Below are 13,288 nucleotides of genomic sequence, written 5' to 3' on the forward strand. Positions count from 1 at the left end.
TGCCATTCCATACTGTATGCAGTTAGTAACTGGCTTCTCACCACAGCAACCCAGGATCATTCCTAGGTCAGGTTGGGTGGGATTTGTAGTGGACATAGTGGCACAGGGGTGGGTCTACTCCTAGTATGTCGGTTTTCCCTGGCAGTTCTTATTCTGTCAACTGACCAACTGCTTCACATTCATTAATCATCCAGCCATCACCATGAAATAGTCTCGATACTTACAGAATCATTAATTCATTCATTCATTTATTCACATTCCATAAAATCCTTACAAGGTTGAAATAACCAATAGATACAGAAATCATCCAGAAATATAAACTCATCGTGATTAGAAATCAAGCAGTTGTCAAAATAACAAGATTTAAATCACACCTAAAAATTTATCTTGAAAATAATAAGTAAGACAGTGACAATTTTAAGATAAAAAATTCAGTCCAAATATTTACTAATCATGCTTATACAATATGACAGTTATTTAAAAACCAGTTTATAATATAAGACAAGTTTGAAAGTTGAATATAATTAGTCATATTACAGTAACCAATTTACAATATAAGATAAAGGTAATAAAGAATACAAATAATAATATTTACAACTTTAAAACGGTACAATCAAATAAGATCTGTTATAACAGATAATTGAAGTTATTTACAAAAAAGCTTTAGTCAACTAACATATTGGTTACAATTTCAATTAAATATAATTATACAAGCATTATCTAATAAAAAGTTCTTCCAATGTATAAAAAGAACTAAAATACAAAAATTCCTTTATCAGGAAGTGCATTGTATATTTTTACAGCCATATGATACACCCCATTTCCATATATCGCCAAATTAACCTGGGTCATATGTATATCCATAATGTGTCTAGTATTTGTTTCATAGTGAACATTGTTTGTATCAAATATTCTTCTGTTTTTTTACTACAAACATCATCAAGGTGTATATATATTGTGTTCTTAAAGGAAATATATTCATATCCTTAAAATGTCCTCTACATGAATCTTACAACTCTCTTTTGCAACTTAAAAACTCTTTTGGCATAAGACGAGTTACCCAAAAACATTATACCGTATGACAAGACAGAATGGAAATATGAAAAATAAACACTTTTTAGTGTTTTCATGGAGACCGTTTGTTTTACATTTCTTATCATATAGCAACAAATATAGCATAACCAACTGAAAAAGTACACTTGTTTGTGCTTGTTTCTCACTGTATATTCTTCAAATATGAAAATGTGTTGAGCAAAGGCTGTAGAGAAAACTGAACACACATTACATGTCTGATTCATTTTCTTCATAAGTCCTTTTTTTTTATGATAATCAAGTAGGAGTGATATTCTGAATATAGTTCCCAGCTTTCATATTCAGCAATCAAATTTGGCCTCTATGTTACAAGTACAGTAAAGAAGAAGAGAAAAAAAATCCTCACTGACTTCAAAACGCTTTAGTATCTGATATGTTTTCTTCTTATAATGTAGTGCTCTTACACTGGATCTTTGAGGTTATATATTAAACCATTTATTTGTGTTTAAGTTTCTTTAGATTGTATAATAACAGTAAACACAGAAACTTTATTTTTGATTGTTTATGCTTTCAGTAGGTCTATATATTTCTTACTGGGTTTTCGGACTTTCTCCATCGTCCAGAATTCTAGGTAATAGAAGACAGGACATTTCAGAAACTGGATCTGTTTCCATCTCCCAGTTTCTTAAACGTCATGTCTTGTATTACCTAGAATTCCAGACGATGGAAAAAGTCCCAAAACCCCGTAATTCTGTGTGTCATCCACCATCAGAACCCTTTAGAATCTACTTATAATTTTTTACTTCTTGCCAGTGTGCGTAAGTATTATAACCTAACACTTAATAGTTGCATGTGAATTTGTCTGTTTATCATAAAGGAAGAGTGGTTAATTATATTTTTACTTCTGCTGAATGCAACTCTTATGGGTAGACTGTACTTTTACAGTCATGTTCACATGGTTTGTTCAATTCCTCAGCTATATGGCACTGCCATTCAGATACGACCTAAAGATGCTGGTCCTGTTGAATTTGTTCCGTTTAACAGGAGTTACGGATATGGACATAAATACATCTGCAGATCACCTGATTTGCCACAGATTATTTTGTAAGTAAACTCTGTCCTTATAAGTGTGCGTGCAATAGAGCTAACATTTAGAGATTAGTTAGTTCTGTATTATATTTCAGCTTCACTTGAGTTTTTATATTTTACTGCATGAACCAAGAAAATTGGCTCAGGTGGTAACACTTCTGAATTAAATATATGGGAGGTGGCAGAATTGAAATGGTCCAGGACACTGACTATCATAACCAAGGTTTTGTGTGTTTTTCCTCGTTCCGTCTAGACCAATATGGGCATAGTACCTCTGATTATGCCACCACCAGTTTTGTCATGTCCTGTCTAATACGTTATTCACTAATGTACCATCTGATGCTAGAAATACTAGCATATTCATTAAATAGATCATAAATGAATACCTCACATTTATACCGTATGAACCTGTAGAATTCTGTGGTTTTTATAAGAAAAGACAGTAAAGTGTGATAAAATACTAGGGGCGTTCAAAAATGATTGACACTAAATGTTTTTTCTTCATAGTAACCATTTATTGGAAGAAAATACGTACAGATTATATTAGAGGTATTCCCCGCCAATGTCTATGCACCTTTGCCATCGTTCTGGCATTTTCCATATTTGCACAGCAAACCATTCTTTGGAAGTGTCCTGGCACCACTGCTGGACAACTGCCTGAAGCTCGCCGTTGGAGGTGAACGCCTTACCCCACGTGACTTGGTGCTGCTTCCCCACATACAGCTGCTAACCTCATGTGACTGTGAAGCAGCCACTCCTTCCCTCCAGAGAAACCACACAGTCCATTGTTGCCCATGATTATCTGCATCCACGTTGTCTGAGCATTGTCCACGACTACACCTGCACACTGCCACGAATGATACAGCACTGTTCAACCTGTGCGCAGTAGCAACGTGATCTCGTGGCCATAGGCGGCACTATAGTATGTCTTCCCACATACACCGGCTCGCATTTGACACTGCTACTTTTCCGGAGTTATGGAGCGAGTGTCAATCATTTTTGAACCTAAATATATTATATATCTGTGTGTGTGTGAGAGAGAGAGAGATATCCACAGCATAGACTAATTGAAGGAAGTGAAAGCTTGTAAACATTACATTGACCAGTTGTCTAGTCACTGAATTTTTGATCTGGGTACCAGTAAAGGTTGAAGGAACTAGACAAAGTATTATAAACAATAATGTAAAGCATGCATGTACAAGGCATGCACTCTTAAGTCTACCAGCTCTCATATACTGTCAGTTGAATTGGAATGGGACAGGGATTGAAAGATACTTCAGGATTTATGCGTTTCACCAACTTCAAATTATCAGTGATGACTGCAGTATAATAATTTGTAGGAGCATAAGAATTCCATTTAATAGGAAAGTAACTGGGAAGCTGTGTAAAGTTATGAAGTACCTGGACTTTCACCTGGAAAAGCTGTCCATGTCCTCATACTATAACCTATGTTGGAACCACTGTTTGCTGTAGCTCTTCCTCATATTCCAGGGTATGATCCTGTTTCCATATGAAGAGTCATGATATCTTTTACCTGACTGGTCTGTGAAAGAAATTTGAAGTTCCCTCATTTTTATATTGATATTCATTATTTTAGTGTATTCGAATATGCCACAGTCAGCACTTTCTTTCAGTCAGTTCACATAACAGGAAAGCATTGATACATACTGGAAAAACTGTAAAAAAAAAAAACTCAAGAATCAGACACCTGCCAGTGTATTGCATATTTCAACCATGTGTGTAAAACTGCAAGGGTACTGACAAATATACTATTAGAAAAGAAAAGTTCTGGCTGCTGTGAAATTTTTTTGCAGTGTGGTATTATGAAGGATTAAACCTCAACATTAAGATTGTAAAATTCTTCATTCTTCCCATTTCCTCCTGTCCTGTCTGCCTGATGATTTCTAGGAAATATTATAAAGTTATCTATTTTCTTTTATTTATGGCACTTATCACCATGTGACACCGCAGGTATATAATAGAAAAGATGTGTAAAATTCTTTTTAGTTTTTGAGCGTGAATTTCATGAAAACTAGTATAATGCCCCTTGCAAATTCAGTGGGAAGTCACATCATCTGTCATGATTTAGTGACTAGACATGGAGTTTGGAATGGTAATTGAATTTTTGAACAGTTATAACTTGTAACTGCAGTTAACTGTAACAGTTCTATGGATTTACACACTCTGCAGATCATTGTACTGCATCACGAGTCTTTTGTATCTTCACCAGTCATTGCCTGGTAATGGATTCCAACCCACATTATGGACTGACTTGTAACTCTCATATCCTCAACTGACAGAGTTGTAGTCATAGTTATATTATGACTGACAGCCAGTTGGCCAGTCTATCTTTGCGTCAAGCACCAATCTGGGTCCCAAGACCAGGTTTTTATTGCTGTCAGACAGTTGTGGGTTTGTTGATGTGGGGTGCCCTGTCTGACTAGAGGACAGGTCTGTTCACAATTGCTGCTGGTCATTGCCAGTGCACTCATTCTCAGTTCCAAGTCCCATGGGTCTCATATCCACATTTTACTGTTTCAGATTCGAGACCCCCAACCTGGAGGGCCAGGTCCATATGTTATATCCCCCAGGAACAAGGTGTCCCAGTTATACCCAGGCAAAGCGGCCTCCATAGTCTAGAGGTAATGTTCCCACCTCATGACTCGTAGTACCCGGGTTCAAATACCCGGCGGAGGTCATCAAATTTTTAAGGGCAGAAAAATTCAGGGAACAAGTCCTCCGGGAGGGACTTCAAGCCATGGGTCCCGTGTCGTAGCTTTACGGCACGTAAAAGAGCCTCATATCTCCAAAGGAGGTCACTGATCCCAATTACAGACGTTTCCCGCCCAACAGCAGTCTCTAATACCTCTGGTAGATGGGGAAGCAATATAGATACCTCTCAGCTAGTAGAGCCGGTCTCGCTGGCTGGGCGGGACTGATGGTAAGCATCAGTACCGGTAGGATATAGAGACTGGTAGAATATCGTAGACAGAAGCACAATGGACCAAGACAGGTCTAAGTGCATGGGGAAACCCACCCTCTCCAATAACTAACTAACTAACCATACCCAGGCACTGGGTTCCTGTCTCGTTGCCTCTTATGACTTGCAGGACTATGGTGGTGTTTGAACCCGCCTCCACACAAGAGTGATTGACAAAGTTTTATAGTTCACACTCACTATATAGCATCAGGTTGAACCCAGTAGAAAACACCATTTCAGTCAGTTCCTCTCTTGTGCGCATATGTGTTGCTGCAGAAACCAGCTGTTACATGTTGTTTACCAGCTGTTGCATAGCAGCAGATTGGTTCTCTTGCAAAACTATACCATCGTCACTTTGTTTTTTCTTAAGGCTGCTCGTTCTGAGTAGCCCATAGACATATTGCCTTTTCTTCTTTCAGTTTGTGGGGACAGAATGATCCAATATGGCTGGTGCATCTACAAGCTGTTGGTAGTCTCACTTTTTGTTGAGTGGGCTGGCTCCTCCAGTGTCCTGACACACTTTTTCCAGGGTCTAATAGAAGACACAGTTATTGGCTTTGCGATCTCCAGCTGTAGGATCTGCCTAAGGTTCTTGTTTAATGTCCTCTTACTTACCATCAGTAGCTGCTGTTTTATGTCTTGTTCTGTTGTGCCTTTACTGTGATCTTTGCCTGTTCTATGAGCGTGGTTTTCATATTGGGCAGGAAAGGTGTGGTGGATCAGTTGTCCAATGGAAGAAGCAAACTTGTAGTGATTCACCAAGGATCTCGGTCCATGTTTCCAGTTGATTGTGGCACACTGCAGCCAGATGCTGGTCCTCGAATCAGTGCTGAGTTCCTCTGATAGTTTCCTTGTGTGTCACTTCTTTAAGAGCTTCCTTTTAGAACACTGGAAGTCCAACCCTGCATGGCAGTAATAAGGATTGTGACTTCTGCTCATAGTGCTCGTTTGTAAGACTCTGCTTTGGACTGTGTCCTTTCTTAATTGGCCTCCATCCCTTCCTAGTCAGCCTCAATCTATTCTGTGTTGGCACCCATCAGGGCAATCAGTTTTTCTCAGTGGGCTTTCATTTCAGCTCTCATCTGTTCTTGGTTGGTTTATGTCTTGGCTTAGTTGACATCCATCTGGGAGGCAAGGGAACCTATCTGGGTTTCCATCCTCTCTTAGTTGGCCTTCATTTCAGTGAGCAGGTATTCCATCATTTGATGAAAGCAGTCTTCTGGGATTTGGCACCGTGTATATGTGGTGTTAACTGACGTTTGGGAGGAACGTATCGCCTCCATTTTCAGGGTAGAAGAAAAATATAAGAAATCGGCAAGCGAAGAGACCATGAGAACCGGTAAAAGCAGACTGCGCCAGGCGATACGTTCCTCCGAAAAGTCGGTTAACACCGCATATACATGGTGCCAAATCCCAGAAGACTGCTTTCTTTATAGTCACCGCCGTGAAAGCCTCAAATCTTACATATTCCACCATTTGTTCCATTTTCGTAGTGTGACAATATAGCAGCCTCCTGTGGTCTCCAATCCAACAATTTGATCAATCAAACCCATTTATCTAACTTCTCACACCAGTTATCATGATTTAGTGACTATACATGGGGTTTGGATTGGTAATTGAATTTATTGAACAATTGTTAACTCATAACTACATGTGACTCTAATAGCTTCACGGATGAACACACTCTACAAAACACTGTGCTACAGCACACATACAGTTTTCTGTGTCTTTGCCAGTCATTGCCTGGTAGCCGATCCCAACAGTATCCTCTTCCGGTCACATCATTACCAGCTGGCAACTGTCTTGCACCTAACCCATGGCTCGAACTCACATTCTCAACTGACTAAGTGGATGTACATTTCCAGGGAATTTTGGATCTTTACTGGGTTTCGGTAATGTTATAGCTTTTGCTTTCTTCCAATGCTTTGGAAAATGGGACAGCCAAAGGCAATGATTAAGTAAATATGTCAGATGTACCAGTGAACTTCTTGGAAGATGCCTGAAGTATTTGGAATACCATCAAGTCCACAAGCCTTTCTCAGATTCAGTGAACTCAGCAATTTTGTATATGTCACAGAGTCATACTTTTCCCTAGAGGGTGTTGCCCATGGTTTTTGTCACACAGGTGATATGTGAACTTGGCTAAGTTTTCTAGCTCATGCTTGCTATATAGCCTGAGATCTGACTCAATAGAAAACACTGTTCTCTTGTGTAACTATGTTGTTATCATGTCACCATAGGATTAATTTCCACCTGCTTTCTCCCATATTCCTTTCCAGTACTATATGTTACCAAATTATGTATCGAGGCTGATCATCGCCAAACAATCCATGAGCTTGCAGACACTGTTAGGATGAATTATGGAGTTTACCAGGAGATCTTAACAGAAAATTTGAACAAGTACCGCATTGCTCTGTTGCAAGAATGTGCCCGCCCACACATCCCTGAGAACCACTGAGTTTGTGACTATCAACAACATGGTTATCGTTCCCTATCCTCCCTACTTGCCAGACTTAGCACACTTTGATTTCACTTTGTTTCCCAAATTGAAAATGAAATTGAAGGGACGATGTTTTGAAACAGTGTCTAACACTGAAAAGGAATCACAAGTGGTAGTCGACAGCATTAAGGAAAATTACTTCCCTGATGCTTTTGAAGAATGGAAATAACAATAGAATTGCTATATACGAGGGGAAGTCAATAATTATCCGCAATGCAGTTGTATTTGTGTTCTGTTGGCAGCCCTGTCATTTTGGGCAGCATCGCCATGCGTGGTTTCCTTGTCATTATTTCTGCGCAGGTTTGATGTTGCTAGGTCAGTTTCATCGTCGCTGCCTTGCCGTTAATCATGGCTGCTCTGCTTTCTGTTTGCACCAAAGAAGAGCAACGTTCAATGATCCGGTTTTTGTGGTCGGAAGGTGTATCAGGCCGCAATCCATCACTTTCAGCACAATACAGGAACAGTGTTTTGCTGCAACGGAGTGTCTACGAATGGATTAAAAAATTAAAAAATGGTCGCACAAGTGTTACGCATGAGGAAGGAGCCGGACGACCATCCACAGCCACAAATGAGGACAACATTGGGCATGCACGTGACATGGTTCTGTTAGACAGACGAGTGACTGTTGATGAAGTGGTAAATCGTCTGCAAATTAGTCATGGTTCTGCCTACAAAATCATCCACAACAGACTTGGGTTTCATAAAGTCTGTACAAGATGTGTCCCTAAACAACTCACAGTGTTGCATAAACAAACGCGTGGGCATCTGCCAACAACATTTGGATTGCTATGGTAACAAATGTGACGTCTTCTTAGACAGAATCATCACTGGTGATGAAACATGGATCCATCATTGTGAGCCGGAGAGTAAATGGCAGAGTATGGAATGGAAACATCCACAATCACCCAGCAAAAACAAAGTTCAAAAGCCAACCATCCACAGGAAAACTGATGCTTACAGTTTTTTGGGACTCACAAGGCCCAGTACTGGAACTTTTATCAGGAGAGGGGCACAATAATAAACAGTGCTCATTACAGTGAGATGCTTACTGACAGGCTAAAGCCTACAATTCGAAGCAAACGCCGAGGACTACTGTCGAAAGGTGTTGTGTTGTTGCACAACAATGCCCGTCCACATACTGCTGCCCACACTGCTGAAACCCTCCGGAAACTCAAGTTTGATGTAATGGCTCATCCTTGATATAGTCTTGATCTCGCCCCTTCTGACTACCATTTGTTTGGTCCACTCAAAGAGGCATTAAGGGGCCGTCGATTCACCTCGACCAAGAAGTGAAGGAAGCAGTGCATGCATGGCTCACTGCTCAGCCGAAAACCTTTTCTGAGGGCATCAGGAAGCTTGTGCAATGATGGACCAAGTGCGTTGAAAAGCAAGGGAACTATGTTGAAAAATGATGTTAATGTAAGTTTTCTATTTGTATTGAAATAAAATTTATAGCTACATTGTGGATAATTATTGACTTACCTATGTACATTCCCAATATTTAGTAAGTTAAGCTGGTATTTCTTTTGAACTAGTCCAAGAACTTTCCGATAGAACCTGGTGCAATACTTCCCTCCTAACTGAATCATAGGCTTTCTTGTAGTCTACAAATAGCTGACAAACTGTCTCGTTGTACTGCCATTTTTTCTCCATTATCTGACAAATGCAAAAGATTTGATCAGTAATTTATCTGTTACATCTAAACCCACACTGATGATTCCCAGTATTTCTGTCCATATATACAATTAACCTTGAAAGTAGAATACTGGATAAAATTTTTTATGAATTTGGTAGCAGTGATATCCCTCATTTTTATCACCCTTCTTGTGAACTGGTACAATAATAGACTCCTTCCACTGATCAGGCAATTTTTTCTCATTCCAAATAGAATTAATTAACTTATGGATCTTAGAACGTAATAGTTCACCTCTTGCTTGAATCAATTCTGCCGGAATTTGATCATTACCCAGCGATTTATACCTTCTCAACTTTGCAGTAGCAATTTCAGCCTCAAAAGAGCTAGGATCAGGTACCGATGGCTCAGTTGTATGTATTTCTATCTATCTGCCTGACATCTCTGATCTATATACATTCAGTGACAGAGAAGTAGTTCTTCCACCTATTCAAAATGTTGTGGGAATCTGCAAGCACATCACCATTCTCATCTTTCACTAAGTTACTTCTAGGTTTGTAACCCCTCTTAAAATCATTTATTCCTCTACACTAGTCTGTACATACCACATCAAAATATTATCAGTACTTACACAATAGACAGAGTACACTAAAAGAGAAGGCTCTTTGCTCATTTGTGACCTACCACGTAACTTTCGTTCATTCAAGATGTTAATGCTTGACATTTCGTTGCAATTGTAACCTGAAATTGATCAGTGACTATGATAAAACTCATGCTTACAAATTGTATTATTTATGTAGAAGGATAAGAATTATATAATGTTTTGTTTCTTGTAGTGCACTTAGTTTTGTATGTTAATTAAGAGGTTAAGGAACCAGTTGACTTGGTTTATGAAGTTTATTGAAGCTGCATATAGAAGAAATCTGATGTGTTCAGTTACAGACACTATGTAAGATCTTATTGGAGATAACTGATATAAGAAATAAGGTATTTTATTATATCAGTTCATTTTACTTCAAGGAAAACCATGGCATAACTAGTGTATGGTTATTATAATTATGCAAGTTAGTTGTGGACTGATGCCCCACTAAACTAAACCAAAATATTTCTCCATTCAAGACTCTACTATGACCTAAATCTTCCTTAAGCACAATAGATCATTGAAGGTCACAGTGCAAGGGCTGGATTATTATGGCCCACCCCTTATGCATTCATTCATTCATTCGTTCATTTGTTTGTTCATTCATTCATTCATTCATTCATTCATTAAATCCTCGCATGCAATAAATACATCACAATAGGATGTGACTGTTGTGATGGTATATGTAGGTACATTGACAGGGCTTACACACCATGCTAAGATTTGTATTTATTTCTTTTACAGAAGATTTATTATGCAGGGAAAGTTGGACTGATATTTCAAATGAATTCCTGGTATATGTACGTCACAGGAATGGAGCATTACATTATACCGCACTTCACGTGAACAATAACAAGCATTTGCAGTGGTGTTACCAGCAGACTGTAATATTGTTGTGGACCAGGAAGGCATGAATTTGAAACATACATAGATTAAATGTGGTTCCCTAGGCAGTGAACCACAGAAGTGTGTTCATCATTTTCCACATTTTTAAAAATTTACCTCATTTTTATTTTAAAATTGTATTTCAAGTTTCATGTCAGTTCTAATGTATGATTGTGTAAACAAATCAGTTAGGTATCCTTCTGTATTTAAGATATAAATTATAATTAATATTTCCAGAGTGGATGAGAAAGTAGGCTTGTAGTTCCTATTAATCAATGAAACTGTTGTATTATTGCTCATATCAAACTCTTTACATTATTTATTTGCAGTACAGATCAATTTTGTGGATAATATTTCAGTTTCAGGAACTGTGAAGTGTACTTTCATGTCAGTGTGCTGCATTTGATGGATATTAGGTGATACTGATGATACATTGTTCATATTAATTCTCTGCTTCAGTAATTTTTTAGTATCCACTGTTTCAGTCAGGTGTTGTATAAGTGTGACAGTGAAATCCTTTTACATATATAACCATGTGACCAGTTGTTTACACTGAATGTATTTGAGATAGGTAAGAATTAATTTTTGAAGATGTGTAAGATTAACTAGGTGGAATTGAATGCAAAATTAAATGCTGTATAGGTAGTGTAAAGGAAAGCATTGTGTAGAGAATAGGAAACAGAGCTGGTATGGATGTCCAAAACAGCTTTTCAGCACATACCAGCTGAAGGATATGAAAGGGGGATGCACAAACACAGTGGTTAGAAGAACCATGTTAAGTGATGGAAGGAAGAAATAAGACTGGAGTGTTCGGAGTTGCTGAATATATGAGCGGGAAATGGGTGAAAACAACACGATGAAGAAAGAATACACAATTTTGACATTCTTCCACACACCACTGTGTAGTTCTGAGGGAAGGTGGTCCTAGTGATTTCATGCTGGTCTGTGGATTTGAAACCAGCTGTGTGCTACTGTCATGTACCTCCTTCATTGATTTTGAGCAATATGAGGAGAAAACCTTTACATTCTTTTTGACAGCACAAAAGAAGGAACGATGAAGAAGAAAAGTTTATAGTTCTTTAGATTACAATAGGAATAAATTTTTAGACACAGAAATTACTGAGTACTCGTACACCTACCTTCTTCACACCTTTCACCTTCTTTTGTTCAAGACTGGGTTAATTTAGGATTCAGATAGTTTATGGTACATTTTGGATGCTGGTAGTCTGAAATTTATTTCATATCTTATTGACAGAAATGAATAAGTGAATGAGGAGGAAACTACAATAATGATAATGAACAAAAGGTGATAAATCGGTGATAAATCTGTCACTATGAAAGTTTTATTAAGCTGCTTTGAATCATGTTGTCATTATCCAAATAGATATAGATGTCTGACTGTCGAAGCATTCAGTATATATTTTCAGTGTCTTAATTATCCTGATATTTTCATGACATGGCTTTATGTGTTGAATGTTGAGTTCGAAGTCCAGCATCAATTAAGTGTTGATTCATATCCTCTCTAGGATACATCTGTCTGAAGTTTTAAACTTCAGATAAAGGAAATAGAAATCAAATTTTGAGATTGGTCAAATGAACCCCATCATTTGATTATTTGTTGTAAGCTAGCCAATCTTGTGATATTCTACAAATTTCAGTCAACTTAAAATCCCTACCCACGTTGCAAAGGGCAGTTAGAACAATACTGTGAGAATAGTTTCGGAACTTGAAGTAGGACAAATTTTGTATGTTTGTTGAAGGTAAAACTGCCACATAATTTTTCCTGAAATTCTGATTTTCCCATCTGCACAAATGCCTGACCAGGGATTCAAGCAGCAGCTTTAACTGTTGAAAAATATATTGTTTAAGAAAGACATGATGACAAATGGTTCTTGTACTTCTGACAAATTAAGTCACAGAAGGAATTTCACCCCCACCCCCACTACTTGGCCAGTCAAATAAATATATATTTGTTTTTTTAAGGGGTTTCAGAATTGTTTGGTTTGAATTATCATGTCTGGATTTTGAACTCTGAACTCTGAACTTTGTGATATGCATATATATATTGTAACGTGTTTCGTTACTGAAGACGCCGTAGAGATGGTTAATTGGTTTATTTAACAATCTTCAAATAACGGCTACACTTAATTATCACAATATTATGGGTTTCCACACTTTACAAACCCTACAACAAAATCTCTTAACACTCTCTTCGAGAGTCTTCACGTACTAATAATGCGGGAGCTATACAAGTCTCCCTGAATTACACACTCCAGATATAACTGGTTATCGCTGGTTATCGCACACGCGTCTGTAGCTCGTAACTTGCGAACTGAGAACTCGTTGGTAACGCACTAACTGGCTGACTGTCACAGTACAACTAACTGTGAATAGCCTTCGCTGCTCCTTATGTAGCCTCGATCGGACAATACGGCCACGTAATAGGCACCCTTGTTGCCTGGCGCTGTGTTGCTAGTAACGCTAGCGGAAGTAACCGCTGTTACTACCGTAACAATCCTGTTGCGTCAC

The 13,288-nt window shown here is 38.3% G+C and overlaps 1 protein-coding gene across 4 annotated transcripts in view; it reads left to right on the forward strand.

Moving 5' to 3' along the window:
• LOC111861326 (lysophosphatidylserine lipase ABHD12) overlaps positions 1-11,602 on the forward strand; it is a 36,955-nt gene extending 25,353 nt beyond the window's left edge. For all 4 annotated transcript variants that reach the window (XM_023845793.2, XM_023845792.2, XM_023845794.2 and 1 more), the window contains 2 exons: positions 2,009-2,136; positions 10,619-11,602. In XM_023845793.2, the coding sequence (XP_023701561.1) occupies positions 2,009-2,136; positions 10,619-10,649 (159 nt within the window). In that variant the 3' untranslated portion in view covers positions 10,650-11,602. The remainder of the gene's footprint in view (positions 1-2,008; positions 2,137-10,618) is intronic.
• Positions 11,603-13,288: the final 1,686 nt, after the last annotated feature.

Source organism: Cryptotermes secundus, unplaced genomic scaffold (genome assembly GCF_002891405.2).
Source record: "Cryptotermes secundus unplaced genomic scaffold, Csec_1.0 scaffold230, whole genome shotgun sequence".
Taxonomy (NCBI): Eukaryota; Metazoa; Arthropoda; class Insecta; order Blattodea; family Kalotermitidae; genus Cryptotermes; species Cryptotermes secundus.